Raw genomic sequence first — 27,306 nt, forward strand, 5'->3', positions numbered from 1 at the left:
TTGACGTTGATTGTTGAGCGATAAGAGCGTTGCCCTAATGACACTTTGCCCCGACACTCTTTACTTTGCCCAGCCAAGGGATGTCCTTCAGTTGATGTCCTCATAATCGGCTGAGTGGAGGCCATTAATGCATCAGATTATCCCGACTGCTGCACACATATACATAAACATATATTCATACTCACTGCTAAAGCTCGATTGTCTTTAATTCATGCCCCTTACACCGCACACAATCGCATTAATCATTTAATTGTGACCGCAAAAGCCCAACCATATTAACAATCAATTAATGCTATTCGTATAATTCCCACTATCTGCATACCAATATGAGCACCATATGCCATTGATATCATTTAATCCTTTTTGAACAAAAGTAAATCACTGCTATTGATTTAATACAGCTTCCATTGAAAAAAGGTGCATATTTAAATGAGTGTTTTTTTTTTACACTAGCTTAATTATTCAAAAAACAAAATGTGTGTAAAACAAAGGCTTGGAAAAATTAGTATATTTTAAAGCCATCGAGTAGTTTTGAAGCACTGCAATTTATTCAAATTATGTCACACAATTATTCAAGTGTTATGGCCGCTAATTGTCCATTTTCCCAACGGTTTAATGTCCATTTTCCTAACGGTTCAATGGGCTTACAAAAATACCAATAGCCAATGACAAAACTGTCAAAACCATTTTATGCCCCATTAAATGGCCGATTACAAAAAGTCAAAAGAGTGAAAATAAAACCAAAGCCGCTTTCGGATTGAATAAATGAGCATTCAATGAATATGTAACATTAAGAAACGTCAATAATCGGTTGTAAATTGTTAACTAGCTGTAACTTGTGCCGCAAATTAGAAGTGCCGCCCAACAACTATGCAAATATTTCGGTTTTAATGACATGAATAGTTGCTGATTTTAATTAAATTACTAATTACGCGAATATAAGTTGGCATTTATGAGCCCACCGCAGTGTTAATTTCGGTGGAAATAGTTGAAAATAATTAAATTGAACTTTATATTTCACGCGTCGACAGCAATATACATGTGCATATATATATAATATGTATATCAAATAAATAATTAATGCACAAATTTTGCAATTTCATGTTGTTTTCCACATCAAAGAATAAAAAGCCGCACGCATAGCATGCATTTCATTATGTTTGGCAGCTTGTATGTTTCAGTTAATGAAATTGGTATTAGGAAGATAATTATGTTGCCATGCGCTTCAATTGAGCCTGTTTCTCTTTGTATTTTGTGATTGAACTGGGTGACCTACGCCAGTTAATTCGACTCTTACCATTTAAATCCCATCAGTCAAAGTTTTTTAGTCCACCATAAAAGGTCGCCGGAAATCCGCTTAGCAAATTCAAATTCAAGTATACAGATTTACATTTATTTAGCCACCATGTTTATCCGAGGAGATGTACCGCGCAATTCCCGGGGCAAGATCCCCCAGATCCCCAGCTCGATGACCTCTTATGTGGCTGCGGTGAAACGTGGTCCCTACACGATGACCAATCCGGTGTACAACAGCCACAATCCCAACCTGGTGGGTTTGGATGGCCAGGTGGAGGAGCCGCGGCCCAAGCACACCTTCAATGTGCAGAAACAGGCGCTGGAGAACAACTTCCACCATCACCAGCGATTAATTCCAGTGCCCACATCCCGGAGGTCGATGCCCCACACCCGATCCCACATGGTGATGAACGAGCAACGGGAGCTGTACCGCCAGCATCGCGTTCGCATGTCCAATATTAAGGGAAAGGTCAACACCTACCTGCCGCCACCCAAAGTCCAGATCGAGGGCAATGGCATGGAGCTGTCCTACATGGAGATGCTGACGGCTCTCTACAAGAAGAGCAACAACACGCTGCGCACCTTCACCAAATCCCCGGAACGACTGGCTGCCGGAAGGTGGCGCAATGCCAACTTGGCCAGGGAAAAGGAGCGACGGCAGCTGGAGAAGAACAAGGTGTTCCACAAGGGCGGTGGACTCTTCGATCCGGAGGCGGGCAAATCGAAGCGCTACAAGCCAAAGTCATCGGGATCCTTTAGCTGCGAGATCCCGCTCCATGTGATCAATCGCTACGAGCGGCTGATGGACGACCAGTGCGATGTGGGCATCCTGTGCAAGCTGCTCCGGCCGCAGATCTTCCTGGACATCGAGGTGCGGGAGACACGCATCCAGGGTCGGTTGGAAATCCAGCTCTTCACCGAGGCCTGTCCGCAGGTGGTCCTAGAGTTCATGAGGGTCTGCACCCAGAACCGGAACCGGGCCATCGTCTTCACGAGAGCATTGGCCCCCATTTGGATGGAGGGTCGGCTGGCCATGGATCCGCATCGGAGCACCGAGCTGACCAACATCGAGCACGACTTCGAGGTGCTCAACCATGGCGTGGATGCCGGCATCCTCTCGTTTCCCAGTCGATATGTCCGGGGAAATGCCCGCACCGCCGTGAACTTCACCATCAGCTTCAAACCGCTGTCCATTTTGAACGGCAGGAGGATCGCCTTCGGGAAGGTGCGCAAGGGCATGCAGCTCCTGGAGAGGATTCAGGAGGCCATCGGACACCTGCCCATGAGCCACAACATGATCTCGCTGACGGACTGTGGCGTGCTCTAAACAAGTCTAAAATTTCTTGTAGATCCTAACTACAATTCATTTGACAAGGGAAAGCGGAAATTTAAAATATTAAATTAAATAAAAAAGAAGAAGCTGCTGTTTAAAATAAAGTTTTTACCTGAAAGAATAATCTATCCAAAAACTCACCTTATTAAGAAGGTCTATTTTATAATCAAAACCAATTTACTTATATCCGATATAAGTCTTTTTTAGGAATTCAAGCTTTTATTGAAAGATAAGCGAATAGGAGCTTATTAAATATTTAATATCTTTCTACCATTTTTATTTTATTTTCCTCATATTTTAACATAATTTAAAATATACAAATCAAATTGCCTTTGCAAAAACTGTCATTTTAAAATGGGTGTCCTTGTTGAAAATGAATAAATATTTCAGTTTAAAATTTGGATCAGTCGAAGCAACTCTTAAGGCTTTTTATATTTTATCTTAAGTTCTGTAAGATTTTAATATCCCCGATCTTCTACAATTAACCTGTTCAGTATTAGAGTAACCTCGAGATGACAATGGTTGGTGACGGATTGAATAGCCCACGGCGGCAGGGAGGGAAAACTTATTCCGAGGGGACACAATCGCCATTTCCGGACAAGTACATCATGCGTAATACCCGGATCCTTAGGATCTCCAAGGCCCAAATCACCGAGGTGCCCATGGAGGTCCTTGAGGCGGCTCGCCAGGAGCTGGTGAACATTGTGAGCTTCGAGGACAACTGGCTGCGCGAAATACCCAAGGATCTACATATGCTGAGCGAGCTGCTCAACCAATTGATCCTGACCAAGAACCAGATCTGCTTCATACCCACCAACATATCGCAGTACTCCAAGTTGTCGGTCCTCAATCTCTCCGGCAATCTGCTGTGCGACTTGCCCATGGAGTTGGGTGGACTCAAGTTGCTCCGGGAACTGGACATCTCCCACAATCGGTTCGATCTTCTGCCACGCTCAATCTACGAACTGGAGAGCCTGGAATCCTTGTTGGCCAACGACAACAAGATCAAGGGCATTGATGCCAGTCCTCTGGGATTGTACGCCCTGCCCGAACTTCAAACTCTGAATCTGAAGAACAATGATATTCAAATTATACCGCCAGTTCTGGGAAATATGCGTAAGCTTCAGAAATTGGAGCTGTGGGGCAATCCCTTCCGCCAGCCACGTCATCAGATCCTTTCGATGGGAACTCAGTCGGTGCTGAGCTACTTGCGAACCCGCATTCCCATATAAATCAGACTATTGTTATTGTATACGAATAAAATTTGGAAGTGTTTTTTGTCCAATGTAAAACCATTATAGTTTTGTAAATGCTTAAAATGGCTTAGAAGAATGTCTTCTTTTATGGACCTATAAAATGACTCATTTTAATAGCCTAATTTGCTAAAAACTAACATTTAAGTTAGTTATTTGGAATATCCAATAAGGAGTGACCCAAACCCAGCACTTCAGAGCCCAATAATCGGAACTGAAAGGGGTACCCTTTTATATGACTGCTAAACAATTATATATTTCTCGTTTTAACTTTAATGTAAGTGGCTTTGCTAAAATGACTTTCTCAGCACTTCAATTTGAATTTTTAATTTCGAAAAACAAGTTGGCTGTGAAACATACACTGTGTTATTGATAAACAAGCAAAATGTCGAAAAATTCCCGGCTATCGACTTCAGAAAATCTGCGTAAAACAGTCACCAAAGCTCAAGTCGTAAAAAAGGCGGCGCCGTAAGTGGCAATCCCTAATTTTAATATAAAAAGTTATAAAAACTTCACTTATTTCTGGTCACCCACAGTCGCGATAGATCCTATGATGATGATGCATTCGTCACCCTTTTCGGTCATCGCGGAGGTCGTGACATTATAATTCTGGACAATCACGGAGTGCCCCTTCGATCCACTTGCAGTCAGAGGCGAACTTTTCACTATGTCTCCAATCTGAAGCCCCTTCTTTTTATGGCTCGCAATGTGGTCAGGGATTTGGACCCTTCGAACGATATTACATTTATGCGGATTCGCTTCAGTGTCGGCGAAATACACATGACCTTGGGTTCGGACTTTATTTTGATTGTCGTGCAAAAATTTAAGAAGTTAAGGAGAAGTTCAACATCCTAAAAAATAGTTGTCAATTGAGAGTTAATTGAGCTGTACCTTTTATCCCACTAAAAATTAAATTGCATGCAATTAAGGCAAATGAGTCGAGGTTGAAATTGGTTTCAGGGGAAAATTTCGGGAAAGCCCAACGAACGCAAACTAATCCGTTTATGCAGCGCTTGCAAATCCGGAAAATGCATCAAAGCGGCAATTAGTGCGGCATTCGAATATTGCACTGGGTTGTCAGTTGTTTTTCGGGGGCTTTACTGGCGTTTTGAATGAAACGACCTCTCAATTGGACCCGCCACACTCATTAATCTTCGCTGGTCTTTGGCTTTTGGTTCTTTGGAAGCCACTCAACTCGATTCCGCTGGTTGTCAGTTCGGCAAAAAAATAACCAACCACTGAATGAATGAACAGCAAGAGATGATTACAGGAAAAAATTAAAAGATAATGGCAATTAAAGTTCTCACATCTCACAGCGTGCCTGTTGGTAAATTGGTGATTCTTATTTCTGTTGCTAGTATCCATTTATTTCGACACTACAATCAATAAGGAAAAGGCAATTTAAGAATAATCAAGAATTCATTAAAATAGAAGTTGCTCTTAAAAGACAGATTTTAAATCGCTTTGATGTTGATTATTCCAAAGAAAAACCTTTAAATTAAATTTAAATTATTTTACATAAATTGAAAAAATGTATAATCTAATTGAATACAACTTTTGGTGTCGTAATCAAGAATACATAAAAATAGAAGTAGCTCTTAAAGGAATTAAAACAGATTTTAAATCGCATTAATGTTGATTATCCCAAAGAAAAACCTTTAAATTAAATGTTGCAAAATAGACAAAATTCATAATTAAATTGAATACAACTTTTGGTGTCGTAATCAAGAATACATAAAAATAGGAAAAGCTCATAAAAGATTTAAATTAACTTTTAAATCGTATTGATGTTGATTACCCCAAAGAAAAACCTTTAAATTAAATTTTGTTTACATTACAAATTGACAAAATTAATACTCAAATCGAGTACAAAATTTGGTGCCGTAGCACAATCGATATAAATATTTTGCCATTTCAAATCTGTTTTGTGTACCCACGTATGTTCATTGTTGTTTAGTCAATCTATAAAATGTTCCGAAAGTGCGAAAAGGGGCGCTGAATTTTGCCACGAGGCAGGAAATGGCAAAGTCACACAATAAAATGGTATTTGCTAATGCGCCTATTGTTCGGTAAATATTTCGGCATTGTTTTAGTTTCGAATTGGCCATATTCATTCAACCTGTTGTTGCCACAGGGGCAGTGGCATTTGTCCAGGGGCCTTACGTATGTATTTGGTCACCATTTAATCTCCCGGGATACATGTTTCATTGTTTGTGTTTTGCTGTTTTGCTGTTTTGGTGTTTCGTTATTCAATGTGGTGCAAATATTTACGGTTTGTCTGTCACTGAATTCCAAATCCGCTAAACGCAAATGCGATCTTTTCAAAAAAGGAAACAGCAAATAGCGATGGCTTTTGTAAATATGTTCTATGGTGGATGGATTATGCCATCAGATTACTGGTCGTGTTGAAAGGCCGCATTCATCATTTTGCCAAAGGAGTTCAAGGAGTCGATTGGGAAATCGCTCGACGTGATTAAGTGACCAAAGTGCTGAGCGTTCGACACATGTTGACATTTAATTTATTCGATTCGATTCGATACGATGCGATCCGAGTTGAATGCAGCATACCGAATTTCGTTGACTTTCAATGAATATTCGAGAGTTATTAATAATGTAAGAGGAGAGAATTTACATGGAAGCCACTGCAGTGAAGTGTGAGCGACTGCTGTTTTAATTACCAACCGTATTTAAAGAGTCCTGCGTTTTAAGTCATATTTCCCATGTCGTCAATCGTGAAAATTCACGATTTTCCTTCAGGCCTCAGATTGAAATATTTCCACGTCTGGCACGCGATGAATCGTGAAATTGCGTACAGGCGGATATAATTCGGAAAGGTTACAGGCCATTTGGCCAGACGACGCCACTTGAATATTACCAAAATGCCCTTTGGCAAAATGCATAGACCGACTCGAATCACCAAAAACCATATAGGGGAACCATAAACCAACGTTTATTTATCCACCAGCCAAAGCCGATCACAAACTGCATTTATTAATGGTGTGTACACAAAAGGAGACCTTTTGTAATTATCGCAAACAACTAAAATTACCCTGGCCAAATAAACAATACACATAATTGCCGATTGTAATTCCATAATACTTTGCTTAAGCCTTAGACACATGAATATTCCAGGTCGTTGAATAAACGATATGTGTTAAGTGAACTCAATCAGGGGTTTGTACCCCCTCACTTTTTGGGTTCCCGAATTCCATGTTCTTTTCGGCCAACATATTCCCATGACTAATGGTCTTCTCTTTGCCGCATTTGCGGACATTCATCTTGCCAGCCAATCCAACATGTCCTGCCCTTAATTAGTGCCATTTAAGCCCTTTTCGGACGGATTAAAAATGGTGCCGAATGCTGCAAATGAGGGAGCATTTATGCCGGAGCTCATCACTCGGATTTCCCCATTTAATATACAAATTACATATCTGTCAATGATTGCCTGCCATTGGCTTACTTTTCCAATTTGTCCGACGGAATCAAATCAGTCAAAATGCGTTATAAAGTGCAGTATGCTGTATTTATTAAATGCATAAATTTAAAAAATATAATTCACAATGCAGCGAGGCCGCTGGCAATTTAAAAATTATTTATATTGACAGCCTGAAAATTATTACGACGAATGTCCGCTGGTGAAAAACTATTTTCATTGTCTGAAGAAGAAAATGTAGGCGCCCCATTGTTTTGCCAAACAAAAGAACACGGGCTTTAAGGCATTTTTCATTTTAATTACTTTCCAATTAAGCTTTAATTCAAGGCGGTCCTCAATCCTTCGACTTGAGGCCTTGGCAAACGACTGAAAGGATATAACCAATCAAATCCAGAGAAATCATAATTAGGAAAGAGATCTGAAGTGCAGCTTGCAATCCGCACACTTAATTAATGAAAACACATGCCGAATGTGTTGGGAATTAATATCGTACGGCTCAAAAGCCAAGAAATCGAGAAAGGGAAAAATTACTTCCGATTCAGACCTTAATTAACATTTACTGTCAATAATCTCCACTGTCTGGCAAAGGCAGTATAATTTCGAAAAAAAATGCCAATGGCTCTGCCTTAATTGCATGTAGTGGCTTTAAAAGAAACACTGTCCGAAAGGGCTTTTCCCCCATTTTCCTCACCATTTTCACCTGCGTGTGCCGCCACAGGCTGGGAAAAGTAAACCGGCACGGGAAACTCTACTTATTTCGTACTTGAAAACTAACATGAACCCGATCCCCGGGAGCCAAAGATAACTTTGTACACTGTGTTGTCATTGCGGTTGCCGATTTTCCTGGCCTATTCCTCTGCACTTGCATTGCAGTTTAACCTGACGGCGCATTGCAAAATGTTGAACATTTACATCATGAACAAAGTTTTATCAGCCTTGTTGGTTTAAGAAAATTTCTACGTAAGTTGGGGCTTATTCCCCAAAATATTTAATGGAAACATGTAATAGAATATGTAAAAATACTTGTAAATCAATAGCTTATAGTAAGATTTTATTTATAAACTTTATAAACAAGGTTTTAAGTGTTTAGCAAAGTTAAGTTTAAAGTAGCATAAGGGTTATTAGATATGTCTAATTATTTCTGAAAATTATGGTTTAATGTGCAAAGTTTTGTAGCTTCCGAATGTCTAAAATTTTCCTTTGGCAAGTATTGTTTAAATAAATACAGAATATTAATCGTCCCTTGATCTAAATTTTTTTTAATGACTGAAATATAAGCGATTTATCAATGTTCTATTTTCTAAACTGATTTTGGACCTCTAATATACATACCTAAATCTCTTAGGCACAAAACCACTACCCTAATTCATAACAAATGAAAATTTTTCAATAGAAATTACAACAATTATAACAACTAAATTGACACTGCCAACCTTTTCAAGATTTTTGCCAGCTTTCCATTAACACAAAAAGTCTAAGTTCCTTCTTGAAGCCCAAAAATGTTGCTGCTAATTTCTTTCGACGGTCGCACATGCATTGCAATTTCTTGGCAAGTTGTGAGGTGACTTCGGGGGATAAGTGGGCAGGTGAGAAGGGGGGTGTATGGTTGCTCCTTTCATTTCTGTGGGGCAAATACTTCATAACAAGTTTGATGCAACTTTTAAAACATTTACGCCATTTTCACGTGTACGTGACCACGCATGGCAAACGCAAAAGTTGTACCCAGGACTACCCAAAAATACACACCCAAAACACACACACACACACACACACACATTCAGTGTGTTCTTAGGGGATTCACTTTATGGCTGCGGGGAGCTCTTTAATTGCAGCCAAGCGGGTGATTATTTTGGGAAGTTTTTTAGCTTCTATGGCAATGCCGAAATGCTTTGCGAGTGCGAATAAAAATTACAAATGCCTTGCACGTATTTATTAAATTCCGTTTGCACCGTTTTGGCTTATAAACTTTTGTATCCGCCCTAAATACGTGAATGTTCCTCTGCCTTTTTTTTGTTGTATATTTCTTTTGTACAGAAGCCACTTTGCATGCCAATCGAATCTGTATCACCCAGGCCAGCAATAATATTTCAATGTTTATTATTTGGCTCTGAATCAATAATTTAATATGCTACTGATTTTCGTATGCATCAGCCGTCAGTTTTTGGGCACGTAACCCCATTAAAAAGAGCTAATGTGATTTAATTCATTTGCATGCATTTTCCACACGGCAGAAAGGAAGTGCTTGAAACAAGTTTCAATTTGCATATCGAGCGGTGCAAATGGAAATCCCGTGAACAGACTGAACACTTCTTTTTTGAAAGAGTAATATTCAAAGGAACCAATTCAAATAGAATTTCATATTTACATGTATTTATTGCCTGACAGTGACTTTGTAATTTATGCAAAGCGCCTTTTAAATAGTAATAATACCACTTTTTATTTTAATTTTTGCCAAGAGCTTTTTAAGTAGCTACAAATTATTCATGTTTCAGTTGGCAACATCTTGACTTGATGCTAAGCAATCACTTATTATTTAAAAGTAAACACAGCTTGACATAACAGAGTGACATACGCATAATGTTTGCCTTTATGAAACTCATTTCATAATTAATTTGCCTTTTCTTGTGTTGATTACAACACGTATACGACACGTTGGCGGCAGATGACATCTGCAGGATATTAATTAACGCATTTCCAGGTGTCTCAACTCAATCAATGGGAAATTATTTAAGCAAAACCAGTTGACAATGTCGAGCAATTTGGAAAATCTGTGGCTTAACTAGTCAATTTAGGCCAGCTCTTCAGCTGAGCACTCAAATTCCCAGCCAGAATCCACATTTCGCCACAATCTCGCTTAAGCACTTGCCATGTTCCCAAGCTGGTGGGCGTTTTTTGGGGCGTGGCAATCAGTCAACGGGTGGCTGCTGGGGCATTTTGTCAAACGAAATCAGCTTCGACCCATGTGCCAAGTGAGTGGCCTCAACGCAAGTCTTATAAATAACCAAAAAAAAAAAGGGAAAATGGGATACTCTCCCAGCAGCAAATTTGCATGCGAAATGCTGCTGCCAAGCACACACTCTTTCTGGCATGTCAGCATTGGCTTAAGATCTGAGTTGCTGGTGTTATTCTCCCAGTTTTTCGGTTCCACAGTGTAAATGTGCATGAAATGCATCGTCAGGCTGGCTTTACCCTTTTTTCTCTCTGTCTGGCGTTACGGTTTCGTGCATTAACACGCACGCACAGAGGGCCAAAACAGAAACACACACACACACACACGAGTCCTTTGGGAGGACAAAACGCACTGTGAATGTGGAAGTGGTGTCCCTTCCCCTCACCCCTGTCCACTTCCGGTCCCCCGCATCCTGCGTCCTTTCTGCTCGTCGGTGTTCTGCTGTTCTGCTCCTGTGGCATTGTTTTTTATGCCCAGCAATTTCGGTGTGTCCCTTTTTCGAGGTTGCCTTTTTCGGGGGTGAATACACCGCACTGCAAGTGTGCTAAATGAAATTACTATAAATAGTAAATTCTCTTTAAACATTTATTTATTAATCTCAAAAAAACTAGGTCACTAAATGATAAGCTTTCCATCACAAAATTAAAATATCTTAGACACAAAATCTGAGGTTTTTTTTGATCTAACAAATGATTTCTAACTTTTTATAGTATTTGTGTTCTTCTGAGTTTTCCGTCGTTGCTCTAGAAGTAGAAATTTTGCATGTTTGATAATATTTAAATTTATTTTTATACACCAAATAATAAAGAAATACAAATTAAGCCTTTTGATTTTGGAATAAACCATCTAAGATGAAACTCCAGGATTTACAATAAGATCACACATTTTCTGCTATTATCTACCACTAAATTTTCTTCCACTTATATATACTAAAGCATGGCATTAATTACTCCATATTACTTTAAAATTGAGATGGATTTTCTGCTTAAAAATTAGAATGTTAGAAACCATTTTTCCCAGTGCAGAGGATAACCTGGTGCCCAGTTTGCCGTGAAACGGTTGAACATTTCTTAGCCATTTGGCTGGGCAAAAAGCGGTTGGACGAGAGTGCGTTGCGAGTTGTTATTTTCATCCTGGCCAAATCCAGTGGCAAGTAACTGCAATAACTTTGGCTGCGGATTAGGATGCTGCGGATGCACAATGGACGCTGATTGGGGGCGACTGCAGTTGCTACCGCAGTTGATGTTGCAATTGCTGTTGCAGTTGCAGCTGCAAATCTGCGGTGGCGCCTAATGATATGCAACAGTTCGCCACTAATGGCAGTTACTTGAGTGTAAATTCAAAAGCGGATTGCGGCTCTCTAATCCGGCAGCTAAATTATTTATTCTGCATTTGTCTTTGGCAATGTCATCGAATTGGGTTCACGGAGCTGCGGTCGCGCCATCCTGATAACTATTTGCCGCTTTCCCTTCGCCGAATATCCCTAAAATTTGGCATGGAAATTTCGTTTATTTTAATGGCATTGCCCCATGACCGGATTGTGTTTCCAGTTACCAGTTACCAGCTTCACCAGTTGGATCTGCCATTTATTGCCATTTTCGTTGTGCATTTTAAAACAATTACGCGGTTTCGCATTTGCGTCTGCCTTTGGTATCCTTTTTTCCACCAGGACCTTCGCCCTCTGCTCCGCTTTGTCGCTCCTCTGGGTTTTCTGGTTTTGCAGTTGCTACTCTTCGATTACGCTAGACTTAACAATGCGAGGAATTAAGCGAATTTCCTCTTTTCATTACTTGGAAATTGAAATTGGTTTTCACAACCGAAACACACACTCACACACACATGACGAGTGGAAACCTGAAGCGGTTAAGGCGGATACCACTCACTAACCAGATCCTAATTGATTCAGCCAAAGTTAAGGATTTATTGCCGCCAGCACAACGTTTTGTTAATGAAAAAAACCTGAAGTTGAACCGAGACACATTAGCGTACTAAATCTAGACATCGGGGCCATTGGGTGAGCTTAATGTTTTGCGGCACGGTTATATATCATGCGGTGATTTGTGGACTTAGCATAAAACCAAGCGGCCGGGCGACATCCCGACTCTCTGGCGACTTTGGACGGGTCGCGATAAATCAAGGCGCAGATCTCGGTTGGTAGCTCGGGGATATAGTGCATATATATATGGCTCCGTATGCGTGGCGAAACTTAATAAGAGATGCGACAACAAACAAATGATACAGATAGACGACAGACGGCGACAGTTGCGGGGGTGGGAAGCGGTAAATGCGGAAAGTGGGAAATGGAAAATGGGTAGGGGGAAAACTCTTTAAAGCCACTGCCTCGCTGCACAAGACATTTTTCACCGCGCTATATAGATTTCATTCGCTGAGGGATCGCCAAAGGGAGATATCAACGTGACTCTGACGGGAGTATTTTGATTTATTGCGAACAATGCCGGCAATGCCCAAGCCATCCAATTATACCGTTAGCTTTCATTATGTCACTGTGCTGTTTTCGGGGGGAAGATGGCGGCAACCGGATGTGCCGCCATATTGGGCCATTGTTACGCCATTGTCTATGCAGAGCACTCCGGCGGAGTGACAACACTGCGGTTTCGTCGGCAGGACTCATCCTGTCGCCTTAGCTACTCCCCTTCGAGGACTCCGCCTGATAAATCGTCAACGCGGCTTCCCTTTCACATGCTCTGACTTCATTATGGCCTAACAAATCGCCGGCATTTTGCATTCCTCGCCGGGGAAACGGAAACGGAAGGCATCTCCGAAAGAAACGGCGCACTGGGCCTTGTGGCCGGACGGCACAATGGTCGCAGGACATATAGACAATTTCATCTAATTTATACACATGTCTAGGCGACAGCGAAAATATGATAAGCCTATTAACATTGTTTTGGTATGGGAGTAGAGCTAATTTGTGACTCATGCAGGTCATCATTGTATTATTTTGATTGAAAATTCTTTACAATTTAATTATGAAAAAGAAAATCAACTTATTTTTCATTTACTTATTTATGTAGATTTTGAAATAAACAGTTAACACCAACTTAATTAAGTAATTACAAATTATCAAGACCAAATGAAAATCTTCATTCTAATTGTTAATATAATATATTAATTGCTTAGAATTGCTACACCTTAAAGAGACAAAAAGGAAATCTAATTTATTATACTTAAATTACAATTTTTTTAAATAGAAAATGTTATTGTTTGTTTGGCAAAAAGGTATATAATAGAAAATTGCTTCATTTACTTTTGTAGACAAAATGACCAACAACTTACTTTTTACTTTTCTTATTTGTGAACTTTAAATAAAATCAATTTAAGAAAAAATCAATAAATGGGAATTAAAATAACCAAACATTTAAGGTAGTTTTTGCTTAAATAAAATTACTCTGGTTTTTGATAAGAACCCTGTCTTATTCCGCATCCTTTCTTGCAGCCCTGCCATGGATCTAAAGACCGGCTCTCTCCTGGTTGCGCCCGCCGTGAAGAACTCCAGTTGCTCGCATCCGCGCTACTCCGGCCACAACTTCATCGCACACATTGGGATCGCGGAGACCATCGAGGCGGTACTGATTCTGGTCCTGACACTGGGCGTCATCGGGGCCAACTGCCTGGTCATCTTCGTCATCAACAATCGTCGCTATGCGGCCTACATACACCAACAGGTGAGATGGGAGCCATCTCATCCCAGGATGGATGTGGATGAGTCAGGTGGCTGAGTAACATCCCCCCCCATCATTGTATCCTGTGTTTATCCTTTGGCAGCCCCGCTATCTCCTCACCTCACTGGCCCTGAATGACCTGACAATTGGTCTGTTAATTACACCATTTGGTCTAATGCCCGCATTGTTCCACTGCTGGCCGTACGGAGAGATCTTCTGTCAGATACAGGTGAGTTTTGGGTGGTTTTGGGGCTGGGAGAGGTAACAGGGTCAACAGGTGGGGCGGAAGTACGATAATTTGTTGTAGAATACCGGGATTCCTCCTGTTGTTGTTGCTGGCCCAATGCGGTCAATTAACTCTCTCTTCACAATGCACGGTAATTGAAGGCCATAAGTGGCGGAGATGAAAACGGGAAAGCCCGATTATCAGCCGGAACAATGTGTAATGCTAATGTAAACATATTCAAGTGTGTGTAGAATTAAGTGGTGAATAACATGGTCCCAGTTGCTGATTATTCGATAAATATCCAGTTAACCCTTTTAATTAGTTAATTAACAAATGCACGAAAAGAAATTACTTTATTATTGAAGATCTAATAGGATTAAAGAAACTCAAATTAATATGCATGTTCAAGGAATTTCAATAAAGGGTTTTTTCTTTTAACTAAAATTAATTAACCCAACCAAATGAAAGTATAAAAATAAAAAAAATATGAATAACCTAATAATTCACTTCATACTAACATAATATGAATTCAAATATCTAAGATTTTTTGATTTATTATGTAATAATTCATAGCTTGTTCCCTAAAACGCGGCGGGGCATAAAAATAGTTTTGTCATGCTGGCATTTTCGATTCATATTTCTATTAAAACTTATGAGCTTTTTTATTGCCCCAGTAAGGTTATTGGCAAAACATACACGCGTTCGCCGCATAACTCACTGGTATTCAACACATACTGACGATTAATAATCTCGACGTATTAGCCGGGACGCCGGCAGAAAAATTCCATTACAAGTTTTTCATTTCGCCTCGGACAGCGGAAAAGTTTTGGGGCCAAAAGCCATAATATAAATAATAAACTTCTAAACTAGCACTAACGCATTTTCCGCATTTTCCAGGCCCTGCTGCGCGGCGCGCTTTCCCAGCAGAGCGCCGTTATCCTCGTTTGCATGGCCGTCGATAGATATATGTGTGCTCTACATCCGCGCCGCTACTACCAGCACTCGAGCAAAAAGGTAAGATTCTATATACATAGATATAGATATCGGAATGGGAATTCTTTTTCGGGTTACTCAGATAAGACACGCGCTGGTTCGATCCTTATCCTATTATTCTTATGCTCGCGCAAGGACAATAAACAAAGCGTTGGCGTAATTACAAGAAATCACGCGCCAATAAAAATCGACTATAACAATGGGAGGAAAACAACATCTACACAATATGGTTGGCGAGCCAATTACGCAGGCATAAATAAGGATAATGGGCTTTAAGCTGCTTGACAGTCATTAAACAAGCAACAACAAAACTGGTAAGAGGGGGGAAACGCCAAAGAGCAAGTGCAAAACAAAGCATCACGAAGAATGAAAAAGCAGAGTTGGCAAAAACCAACAAAAAATATACGAGAGCCAAGTCGTATAGACATTCGAAAAGTGTATAAAATGAGGATGAACAAAAAAAAAGGAGGGAAAAGTTGGCCTAGAGATTTTTTACGCGCAATGACTTCGGCAAAGGGGCGACGACCACAGCAAAGTCCTTTTTCCAGGACGAAGGCAGGCAAATGAAGCGGCACCTCCCACGGAAACCGCAGGCAGGGCCAAAAAGCAGCAAACGAGCCAGCAACTCTATTTCCCATTCCCCAGCAACCTGATTTATGGCTCCCGGACTGTAAACAAAAAGACAACTAGAAGACAGGCTAGGGACACCGAATCACAAATGTCCTTGTACCTAATAAATGAAAAAAAGCAATATAAATTGGTTGGATTACGAAAAAAACTAAACATTTCGGACTTTTAAACATTTTAACAATTTGTTGTCAAATATTAATCTTTTGTGCAAGGAACTTAAATTTACCATACTCAAATAATACCAAAATGTTTAAGGTGTCGTTTTTTATAATCCTTAATCGAGTTTATCGCTCAGTTAAAATGTTATAGTAACTTAACCCACGTAAAAATCATTTAAAAAACTAACATATTTATTTACAACTGAATTAAATTCCTAGAAAAAAAGAAAAAAGAGCATTAACAATTTCTCAAAATGTAATCAATGGCTTTCTCCCCCAGATTAAGTTTCAATTTTCTTTGTTGTCTTTCGGTTTTTTGGAAAAAGTTGTATCTTAAACTAATAAAAGAAAATACAATCAGGCTTAATAAAACAATGGGGAAACAGAGAAATACCAATAGTGAAAAATAAATTTACATAAAATTGCTCTGCAATTTTTTATGGTTCAAAAATCGGCGCCATTTGCGTTTTTTCTGGCCATCTGGCCTCCAAAATGGGGCAAGTGGGCGAAATTGGCACACTGCCACGCCCCCATTTTTGTGAAAATAGTGTGCGGACTGTCGAAAATTAATAAATGGATGCTGAATGGGAAATACTTTAAATGCAAGAAAAAGAAATGCTCGGTGGAACTTGGTAATGGCATCAGAAACTTTTGACTTTCGTTTTTACTTACTTTTAAAAGTGCCATAAATTCAAATGCAGTCTTGAAAAATGATTTCAATTTATGACTTTTTTTTTGTAAAAGCAAGAAGTAAATATTAAATAAATCGAACGAATTCGGTTGTATAACTTAAACTTTGACTAATTTATCAATCACATTTCGTAATAAAATTATTTTAAAATTCAAAACTAATAATTGTAAGTGAATTTTCCGAGTGCCCGTATTAATTAAACTCCCACTGGGATGTGCTCTACGAAAAACTTCGGCATTGCAGCTTAATAAAATGTTTACATTTCAAAAAATATTCCCTTATTGTTTGGCCCCTCAGACTGTTGGTTTTCCGCTTGGCAAAAGTTTTAAATATAATAGCGTAAATTAAATGAATCACAGCCATGGTCCGTTTCAAAGAGACACAGACAAAAGTTGTTTCTCCGTTTTTTTGCTAGGACTTTTTGGCACTTTGGATGGTAGGGCTATTTTCATTTTGTGCAGGTGGCAACCGCTGAGGGACAGGACAGTATTCCTCCATTTTCCCTGTCAGAATGCTGCATTTAGTAACTCAGTCAGTCAGTTACGATTGTGGCAGCACTTCTTCCTTTTCCGAAAAACGGAAGTATCGCTTTCCCTCTGTGGTCAGCACCCTTCACCAAATGTTTTCAACATAATCAAAAGATTTTCATTTATTTGTGGGTCTTTTTTGGTTCGTTCCTGATTGTCAGATGAAAGAAATATTCCTAAATGAGACAAAAGTTGACATTTAAGTTCTATAAATTTGGGACTGAAGTAGAAATTATGTAGGATAAAATATGTAAAACATTTAGGGATTTTAAAATCTTTAAAGTTTTTAAATCGCTTGGAAAGGTGTCTAAAAGTATGCAATGAATAAATAAACCTCGGATTCAGGATATCCAATGAACTGTTGCATACTTTTAGACACCTTTATGTGTGATTTCTGTGGCACCCACCATTATATGTTTTCAATCTATTAAACACCGAATCTCGAAACACCTAATGTCCAATAATAGCCCCGAACAGATGTTATTTCGGCTTGATATTTGATACATATCTCCTGAACTGCGCCAGAAACGTGCTTTCAACCGCTTCGCCAGTCATAAATCAATTCACATCTGGCGGAAATGGGCTCCACTAATTGTGTATTCATTTTGCAGGGTTGTGTTGCCATACTGAGTTTAACCTGGATTATCAGTCTGACGGTGTTTGGCTTTCTGGTGCTGCCCAAAGGTGAGCCCCCCATCGTGATTAGCCAGCCATCAATATGCTCTCGAACACGTCAAACCGTATATGTTTATGCGCAGGTTACTACTTCAACAATACGGGGCTAATGGCCTGCGAGCCCTTCTACAGCAAGCCCTCGTATCGGATATTGTCGACGTGCGCCCTCTACTTTCCCACGACGATGGTGCTGATGTACTGCTACGGCTCCAGCTTCCACATGAGCCGCTTCCGGCTGAACGATCCGACCATGCCGCTCACGGCCGCCGCCCACCACCCACATCCCCATCCCCATCCCACCGCCGCCCAGCAGTTGCAGATGCATCAACACCACCAACAGCAGCAGCAGCAGCAACACCATCAGCAGGCGGGATTGCACTCGCACCTCTACCACGGCCACTCGCACCATCCTCATCATCCAAGCCACACGGGTCACCCTAGCCACCCTAGCCACCCAAACCACCCAAACCACCCAAACCACCCAAACCACCCAAGCCACCCCCACCACCATGGCCACCCCATGGGCCATCTCGGCATGGCCATGAGCATGGGACTGGCCGGAATGCCGAACATGACAAACAAGATTACCAAAAAGGTGAGTCCGTAAGTGAACCAAGTGGGCCAAAAGGAGGCGGGCTGCAAAACAGTTTGTTCAAGCGAGCGAGTTGGGGATTAAGTTTAGCAGTAAATATTACTGGCTTTGGCTGCACGGGCTAACAAATTGTTAAAGCTATCCGTATGCATACTTAAAACTTAAAGACTTTTCGTTTTTAGGACAGGCTTATAAATAAGTATTGAATTTCACTTGGTAATAGCTACTAGCAAATTAAATTTCAAAAGTTATACTTTAACCTTTAAAAATATTTTAAAAAAGAAATCTAAAATGGTTGAATGAGAATTTTAATGTTTTTAGGTTCAATTTTTTACTTATACATTTACATTTTTATCTAAGTTCCAGAATTAGATTGATATCATTTCCGCTTTTTTAAACGAGGAATATTAAAACATAATATAAACGCTGTTCTAATTATGCATTGTTCATTTTCTGCAAAAAATTGTATGCAATCAATAAGATCGAAATAGGAAGTTTCAAATAAGTTATGAGTTTATTGTTAATTTTACATATTTCAATAAAACAGCATTAATTAAGTTCCTATAGTTTTGCAGCAACTAAAATGAAAGTAGATTCGGTTACGCCTTCTGGGAATATTTAATAATATAATATAAATATGAGTTCCTTTCAAATAAAGAATGACAAAAAAAGAAAGGAGAAAATATAAAAGGCAAAAATTAGGTTAAATATATTGAACAAAATGAGGGGAGTGAGTCAGCCCCTCTTATCATCAAAATATGTTATGAAGCAATTGTAACATTGTTACCTCTTTAATTGCATTGCCCCACATATTGGCCCAGATTGTTCCCATCCAGGAGAAGAACTCGAGCGGATCCACCTCACGTTCGATGGCTGCCATCTCGCTGGGCTTCATTGTGATGGTCACTCCGTGGACAATTCAGGAGATAGTCACTGCCTGCACTGGATCCAAGGCAAGTGTCCCATTGGCTTTCCATTGCGTACAACGCGGCGCATACGTAATGAGGCCACGTCTGGTTCATCAGTTCTGATTTTGTGACATTCTGTGTTATCTGTGTTATTTGTGTTAACCTGCAGTTGCCGCCGTTCCTCGATTTCCTGGTCACCTGGACGGCACTGAGCAATAGTTTGTGGAACCCCTTCATGTACTGGCTGCTGAACTCCGATTTCCGCCGACTGAGTCGTCAACTGATGCCCAACAAAGTGAGTTTGCCTTTTGCTTTTGCGGGGGTTAATTTACAGCATCTCCGATCCGAAGTGATGTTCAGTGTCTGTTTCAGCAGCAAATCTGTCATAAGCCCTGATTGATTGATTCGCTTATCCCTATTCCAAACACCCCAGCCGCACATTCATTGACCTCCCCGAATCCCAAATATGGGTATTTCACCCAAGTGCACATCCTGCAGCTCGCATATTTTCTGGATGCAAACTGACAACTTTGCGAGAACAAAAACGGCTATGTATGCGAGTGCTCCCAACTCTGGGAAAACCCCCATAAATCCGTAAACCGAAGGTGTAAGCCCCAGGAAGCTGGCAGACTGGCTCCGGCAAAGTAAACAATCAACAGACACAGCAGCAGCAGCAACAAAAATAACAGGTCCTGCAAAGTGATTTTGAATTATGAAAGAGCAAATCCAAAACGGCATTTACATCCACATGGCCCCCATCCCCGAAAATCCTTGATTCTATTTTGGGTAAACGCAGTCAAGTTGCATGATTTACTTCCGGAGAACCCGGGGGTCAGTCCGTGGAATATTTATGGCACAACCTTGTGCTGTGCCGGAATAAATGCGAATTTAAAATCCTTATTAATTTTTGTGCGAGTCGAAATTTATGATGTCCTCCCCCTTTTTCCATTCTCTGTTTCAGTGCTTCCCCCACGAGGATACGCCCGAGCACAAATCAGGCTGTTGTCACATCAATGCTAACGATTTCGAAATCACAACGCTTCCGATTCCCCCGGAACCGCCATCATCCCGACCTCCAGGAGGAGGAGGAGGAGGTTCGGCCAGTGGCGGAGGAGCAGGCAGTGGCGGAGGAGGAGGAGGAGGCGGAGGAGGAGTGGCCAGTTCCATTGGTGGCTCTGTTTTGGGCATTTGTGCCCGCTCGCGGGCAAACAGTTTGAGCCGCAGTGCCTCACAGTACATCCGTGGCACGATGGGCGGTGGCATCCATGGCCATCAGGCGGCGGAGGCCTTCTCTGCCACACGGCCCGACATCGAGGGCCTCTCCGAGAAGTACTGGGGCGAGATCCTGGAGCGCACCGTCAGCTCTGGCAATCTGAGCGCCATGCAGAAGAACCTGCCGCCCCACCTGCCCTACACCCACCACCTGGTCCACCAGCTCCACCAGCCGCAGCAGCACCACCAGCAGCAGACCACCTCCTTCAGCAAGGCCAGCGATCTGCAGCTGAATCTGAATCTCAGCCAGGCCGCCACGGCCGTTGATCTGGGCAAGTTCTCCAACTCGGAGCCCAAGTTGTGTGAGCACCTCTTCCACGATGTCAACTGTGCCAAGAGCAAGGCCGCCAATGGAGGGGGAGTCCTGGATCTGGAGTCCTCCGGCAAACTGGCCTGTGGGCGCAGCATTCCGGACATTTAGTACGCAGAGGATGTGATCTTGGCCAAGAGCCAGCTGCTGGCCCGCCAGGCCCAGAAGTGCTCCCACCATCCGCTGCACCAGCAGGCCAAGATTAGGACCCATCCGCACACGGGCAGTCTGCGTTTCAGCCGGATTCGGGCCGCCTGCCACAGTCCGCCGCCGGAGAAGTCCGGCTTTCCACTGGCCGAGTACCGCAAGTAGGATTGGGAGTCCCCAGGGGGGAAGGTCCAACCAGGCGGGGATTGGGGAGTGAGATCGAGCGAGTATCCATAAGCTTCATTAGGTGTATGTGCGTGTGAGTGTCTATATAATATCGCATGAGCAAACCATAATATGTGTGTTGTCTATTAGGCTTAAGAACTGCGAGTCGGGCTTTCAGTTTCACAGAAATTTTGGCTTCATTTAATGTTAGAATTTTTACTTATTTAGCCACTGGAATAGGTTATTTTAAATGTAGCTTATTTGGTTAATGCCATTTTCCATTATCAGCTACTTTCCTTTGATTAAACAAATTTAAATCTAATAAAATCTGTGAAAATGCAAAGCCTATGAAGACCCCTAAAAGCATGGGATTGGCAATAATTTCTTTGAATTTTTTAATTTACAAATCTGATTAGCTAGACTGTTACTTTTTCTACTTTAAGCTTTTGCCTTCCATAAGCTACTTTTACGACTATGCCCCTCCAATCGGAATCAGCCAAATTAAGCAGATGTTAACCATAGTAAGTGTTCATTCAATGTTTGTGATACCCTAAGTTTCCCAGCCAAACATACATATATACATAAATTAATCATAATTGTTGGGTGTTGTGCGTGTGCATCTGCTTAATCGAATATAGAATAGATTGTAAATGGTTTAGGTCAACGTGGTTGACCTCTGCCGTGCACTCAGAAACCCAAGGATATAATAAAACAAAGAGATATCAGACTTTCCTCTCAGATCCTGCTAGAAATTCGAAATCACTTCCTCCTCAATTCCTTACCGTATAAGGATCAAATGTAGTCTCTGATATTGGCGGACCTTAAAGCGTTGTGGTTAATCATAGTTCTAGTTCCATAGCTGCAGTCGTATACCAAATTACTCACTGTTCTACGAATCAAAATCAAATCCTAACTTTGTGATTGTCAAGAATTTAAGTCGGTTGATGTGAACATTATTGTTAAATCATTTTTAATTTGTAGCTAAGTAATGTAATAGTTAATGCAAAATAAATTTACAGTTTAAGTACGTCTATTTTTAGTTATTTAAACGCGAGATGTTTAATAAGTAATGTATGTATTGAATACGCAAAACAAAAAAAATGGATTTAAATCAAAATAAATAAATATCACTAAAACGATTTGCATAAAGTTTGTTTTCCCACTGCTTTGCAAAAATTGCCGCTCTGGCTCACTCAAAAGGTAATTTCATGGCAATTACGACGAAACCGTTTAAAAAGGAAGCCAACAAATGGATCCTAAAAAGTAACAACAACAGAAATGCCAATTACATAAAAAAATACCAACGAAACTCGGTCGAACCGTTGCTAAATAAATTAAAAATTATTTAAATTTGATTTTTATTGTGCCACCGAGCTTCCACGAATCCCACTGCCCCCAGATGACAACAAGGCCCAAATGCAAATTAATATCGCATACTGCGTTTAGATTTTCATTTGCCTGGGACGAAGGCAAAAAAAAACACAAAAAAAAGAAAGGACGAGACCGTCGGAAAATGCAAGATAAACGAACAAGAAAAGTTTGAAAACTAATTTTCGCAAAACAATTTTCAGAAGCCGCATTCCCCACCCCCCTCCACCACCCAAGGGCCACTGGTTTCTTTGGCAATTTGAATCTCAAACTGAATCTGGATGTGGATTCTTTTGCGTTTCTTTCGTTACCGAGAAATTACACGCCTCGCTGCATTTTGTAACAATAATCGCCGGTGTTTGGCGTCTGACCACGCCTACAGCGCCCCCGCGAATAGCCCACATTGCCCCCAATGAAAATTTTCGGTGCAGAAATTCACGCCGCACAACCGAAAAAACTTTTCGCATGAAAGTCAACTTTTCCTTTTTCTTTCTTGATTCCCATTTGTTCGCCATCTGAGTTTTCTGTATAATTTGACGCCTGCCGGGAATTGGATTGTGCACCATTTGGTCTCGCACTCCTGCTCCACGAATCTCTCCTCCATGGTTTTTGCCTAATTTGATTAACACTAATTGGGGTTCATCTAATTGCGGATGGCCTAAGTATCAAAGTATCATGTGCTGCAATGGAACCGTTTGCAGGCTTCAGAAACAAATAATGACGGAAATTAATTGCGGAAATTATACAAAACTCCCGTGACATAGAAGTTATTAGGCTGTATAATTTTTCGGCTTTTTATTGTTGGTCATTTAATTGGAGAGGAAAGTTTTTAATACTTTGTAACATTAGAAAAAATTTTAAGTAATTCTTAATAGATAAAATAGCTAACAAAATATTTCATTAGACCTAGTATAAATTATAACTATAAATTAGTTATAAATTATATTAAGAAAGAACAATTTCGATTTCCAATGAATTAAAGCTCAACGAATATTTTCAATAATGTACCACTTTTTAAGTTATTTGAAAAACATTAGTTTTGTGTATGTGATTTTGTATTCAAAATCTTTTACGAAGTTAAAATAAACATTTCTATGATATTCAAATTTCCTTTCTACTTCCAACAGAACTAAACTAATTGTTTTTCAACATTATTGTTGATTTTGATATCGGAAGCCTAACGAAATAATAGGTGTGCATTTAAAAAACAATTACAAGACATAATAATTGATACTATGGATGATTTTAATACAGCAATGCTTAATGTTTATTTAATAAGTATAATTATATAAAACAGTTCGCAGAAAACACGAAATGAATGTGGCCCAAAAATTGACATTTTATTTCTCTTCAGCTTTTTATCATTATTTATTGAAATACTAAGCATTCAAGATAAGGCTTTTTGAAGAAATGTCTTTTATTTTTAGTATTCATGTGATCGGTTATCTGTGTCAATAAAAGGTTTAATGATCTAATACTCCAATAATATGATTCAAATTAGTTTACTGGTCAGTATGTTTGTTAAATCTTTCGGGCTATATACTTTTTGTTGTTTGTTGGTTTTTTCTATTAAATCTTCTACAAAGGTAAAATAAACATTTGTAACGAACTGCGTCTTAGCAAAGAATATCCAATCCAATAAAAGTAGGTAGTCTCCAGTTGGCAGAGGAACGGGGATCTTGACCACATGGAAATCACTTAACATCTGCAAGCCCTAAAAATTAACACTATTATTTAAAGTTTGGGTCACACATTTATCATAAAACGATCTCACCGAATAAGGACAGGTATGATTCACCGTGGATACATCCTTAATCATATTGTAGATGATCTTGGCGACAGGGTTATTGTTTTTTCTCATAAAATCGCAGGCATTTATTGTGATATCAAACAGAAATGGCTTATAGCCATTGGCCTTTTTCATAAGCCTAATTCTAACGGAAATGTTGTTAGTTGGTTCCGAGAGGGTTGCATTTATATTCAAGCTAGTCTTGTTACGGGAATAGGCCTTCAGACGACAATAATGAATAACGACCCACGATTCATTAAGAGACTTACAGACTGCATTTGTCATTTTCACAAAGGGTGCCTCCTGAAAATACATAGAAAATATTTATAATTATTTGTTGTAACTAATTTTGATCATGTATTTATCTGCCTTACACTACAGACTAGAAAAGCAACTAAAATCGAGACTCCAAAAATTATAATTCTACGATCCATGGCCGGGCACCTGTGAAAGACTGCCGATACGCAGCCAATTTTTGTGGACTTATTTGCTTCATTGACTTATATAACAAGCGATTATTATAATAATTGTAGCATGACAATGTTAAATATTAATAAATATTTTTAAAAACTTCCTTTTATTAATTACAGACAATTGATCAAGTTTTTTTATATATTCAAGCCTGTTTTTTCTTTGTTTGCTTTTAGTTCTTCAACAAAATTGGACGGCGCAGAATACAACAATATTTTTGGAGAATAAAAAAACATCGTAGTATATGGCTGCTCACTTGGTTTATAAATTTATACACAAAGCCATACTCGAGTTTCTCAACGGTGAGATACCTGTCTCTGAGGTACCTATTTCAAGAAAAGTTGCACAAAAGGGCAATATAAAAACATTGAATGGATTACAACCCAAATACGGTAAACTTTAAAAATCAATCGGAATGATTTAGTCTAGATATATAAATAATGAACGAGGAAAACGTTGTCGGTCAAGGTTAAATCATTGTAATTGTCTGTCCTTGTATGGTAACAGTTTTTTTTTATATAATCATAATTTTGTATTTTAATATTATATCTTTTATTTTTGATAAAATAATACAAATTTGTATGTTTGAAATTTAAATAGTTTAAAGTTCAAGCCAGGTGTTTTAACCATCAGGCCGGCATAAGTGATCAATTCGGCTACATTTCCAACTCATTTTTAGTACTTAAATAGGACCATCAAGGAAATGTCGTTGACATCAGTATTTAATATAAAATCGCTAGATGCAAAGCAAAGTAAATTCTCCGTTTATAAAGTTAGGTCGGCAGATATTTCGATGATAATTTTATTTACTGTAAACATATTAAGTTACATAAAAACAAATTTTATTTCCCACTACGGCCTCATATTTTTCTTTATCCATTGGTCATATTCACCAACGTTCGTGAAGACATCAGGCAAATTATTCACACCACATGGACGTCCACCAAAGGCCAAAATTCCATGCAGAACCCAAACACCATGATGGTATCCCATCAGAGGTTCTCCGCCATCCACGATACAGGGGGTATCCCTGGAATGATCGGCGCAAATGTGACTTGGATCCACGACGATGTCCACCTGTGAGTATCTCGCACGACACTGATCGTTATTCAAATACGTGACCAGTTTAGTCTGCCTCTTGGTACTGGGGACGTCATTTAAGAGTCCCCATCCTGCCACGATCAACGGATGACCTTCACGCAGTCTTAGTTGGCCCACAGTCGGGGGCAGACAAATAATATTCCACGTATAAAAAATTTTGCTCTTCAAACGGATTAAGGCAATATCGTTTAAGAAATTAGGTTCGCCGATAAAATTTTCGTGAACATGGGTCTCTTCGATATCCAATATTACAAATTCCGCTCCAAAACGAGTGCTATTATCGCCCAATCTCACAGACACACTAAAAAAAATAAAATATTAATGAGCAATCACTAGAATTAACTTGATTATATAAAGTATTAAATTAAATGATTATGCAAGAGAATATTAAAATACTGCATAAATAATAATATACCATACAAAGTTTTCATTAAAAACTTCTCCAGCAGACACATACAAATTATAAATTTAACAAACATATAAACAATTACTAAAATTTATTTCAAGGCCAATAAGATAATTTGTATATGAATCAGGACAAGAGTAATTAACAATTTCTTACGGTCTTCCCATATCGAACATTGTCACACAGTGGGCTGATGTTAAAACGTATCGTTGATTGATCAGGGATCCAACACACGGAGTAAGCAGATCAGCTCCATTTGGAGGACGGTACTGCACCACTACCAACCAGGGAAACTCACTATCACCTCCACAAATATCAGGACCAGGAAGCTCAATTGAAGCTGAAAATAAAATTATTTTTTTTAGTTGGATTAAAGTCAATAAATGTCAGAATTTTGTTCACACAGCTTAATTCTAAAATATACGTATCGTATTGAAGATATTTAATATTTAAGAATAATAAAAGCTTCGATTTACTCAAAAAGGCACGGAGTTTTTACGTTTAATTTATCAGGATCTGCCAATTTTTGAAATACTTGGGATCAAATTAACTTGCACAGGATACTTTTGATTGGTTTTATTTTTTAAAATTTTTAAGAAGATTCCCAAAGTCTACTTAGCACTTACCCTGGACAAATGCCTGACTGACAATCTGAATAATCAGAAACACAGCAACGAACACCCTCATTTTACTGCGACTGTGCTTGATCACACTCGACTTCGATCTGTTCTAGGTGTTCTCGTAAACAACCGACTCTTAGTTTCCAAATGGATGAGCTTTTTATAGGCGTTGGAAGAGATTTGGTGACGGTCTTATCAACAATATAAGTCAAGGTCATAAGTAAAATATTTGTAGTTGCGCCATTGACAACAACAACATAATCTAAAGACTTTTTAATTTTTGTATGATCTTTCTGACAGCGTTGTTAT

The 27,306-nt window shown here is 39.6% G+C and overlaps 6 protein-coding genes across 8 annotated transcripts in view; 4 read left to right on the forward strand and 2 right to left on the reverse strand.

Annotated features, from left to right (window-relative positions):
* The window catches only part of LOC108039807, a 39,860-nt gene extending 18,081 nt beyond the window's left edge, over positions 1–21,779 (forward strand). Inside the window, 8 exon segments of the mRNA XM_044462021.1 lie at positions 13,723–13,951; positions 14,052–14,177; positions 15,072–15,188; positions 17,785–17,857; positions 17,932–18,443; positions 19,262–19,393; positions 19,518–19,643; positions 20,310–21,779. Coding sequence (XP_044317956.1) covers positions 13,730–13,951; positions 14,052–14,177; positions 15,072–15,188; positions 17,785–17,857; positions 17,932–18,443; positions 19,262–19,393; positions 19,518–19,643; positions 20,310–21,242 — 2,241 coding nt within the window. The 5' untranslated portion in view covers positions 13,723–13,729 and the 3' untranslated portion in view covers positions 21,243–21,779.
* Positions 1,305–2,729, forward strand: LOC108039805. Its single transcript, XM_017116890.1, has one exon. It carries the CDS (start codon positions 1,406–1,408, stop codon positions 2,621–2,623), a length of 1,218 nt encoding a protein of 405 aa, XP_016972379.1. The 5' UTR covers positions 1,305–1,405; the 3' UTR covers positions 2,624–2,729.
* LOC108039811 (leucine-rich repeat-containing protein 40) lies at positions 2,978–3,921 on the forward strand. Of its 3 annotated transcripts, none has more exons than XM_017116896.2 (2): positions 2,978–3,079; positions 3,124–3,921. In XM_017116896.2, the coding sequence occupies exon 2, from the start codon at positions 3,142–3,144 to the stop codon at positions 3,859–3,861; it is 720 nt and encodes a 239-aa protein (XP_016972385.1). In that variant the 5' UTR covers positions 2,978–3,079; positions 3,124–3,141; the 3' UTR covers positions 3,862–3,921. The 3 variants fall into 3 exon arrangements, with proteins under 3 accessions (XP_016972385.1, XP_016972384.1, XP_016972387.1); XM_017116895.2 differs by having other exon boundaries at positions 2,998–3,079; positions 3,130–3,921; XM_017116898.2 differs by having other exon boundaries at positions 3,022–3,074.
* Positions 4,221–4,816, forward strand: LOC108039816 (dynein light chain roadblock-type 1). Its single transcript, XM_017116904.1, has 2 exons — positions 4,221–4,350; positions 4,419–4,816. The coding sequence occupies exons 1-2, from the start codon at positions 4,268–4,270 to the stop codon at positions 4,735–4,737; spliced, it is 402 nt and encodes a 133-aa protein (XP_016972393.1). The 5' UTR covers positions 4,221–4,267; the 3' UTR covers positions 4,738–4,816.
* Positions 21,780–24,102: 2,323 nt separating the features above from the next.
* On the reverse strand, positions 24,103–24,833 carry LOC108039759. The gene is made up of 3 exons (XM_017116846.1): positions 24,774–24,833; positions 24,385–24,702; positions 24,103–24,324 (listed from the first exon to the last, which is right to left on the reverse strand). The coding sequence occupies exons 1-3, from the start codon at positions 24,831–24,833 to the stop codon at positions 24,103–24,105; spliced, it is 600 nt and encodes a 199-aa protein (XP_016972335.1).
* An 810-nt stretch (positions 24,834–25,643) lies between these two features.
* LOC108039797 (CLIP domain-containing serine protease 14D-like) lies at positions 25,644–27,119 on the reverse strand. Its single transcript, XM_017116882.1, has 3 exons — positions 27,004–27,119; positions 26,534–26,717; positions 25,644–26,272 (listed from the first exon to the last, which is right to left on the reverse strand). Exons 1-3 carry the CDS (start codon positions 27,062–27,064, stop codon positions 25,723–25,725), a joined length of 795 nt encoding a protein of 264 aa, XP_016972371.1. The 5' UTR covers positions 27,065–27,119; the 3' UTR covers positions 25,644–25,722.
* Between the last annotated feature and the right edge of the window lie 187 nt (positions 27,120–27,306).

Source organism: Drosophila rhopaloa, unplaced genomic scaffold (genome assembly GCF_018152115.1).
Source record: "Drosophila rhopaloa isolate 14029-0021.01 unplaced genomic scaffold, ASM1815211v1 contig_115, whole genome shotgun sequence".
Lineage (NCBI taxonomy): Eukaryota > Metazoa > Arthropoda > Insecta > Diptera > Drosophilidae > Drosophila > Drosophila rhopaloa.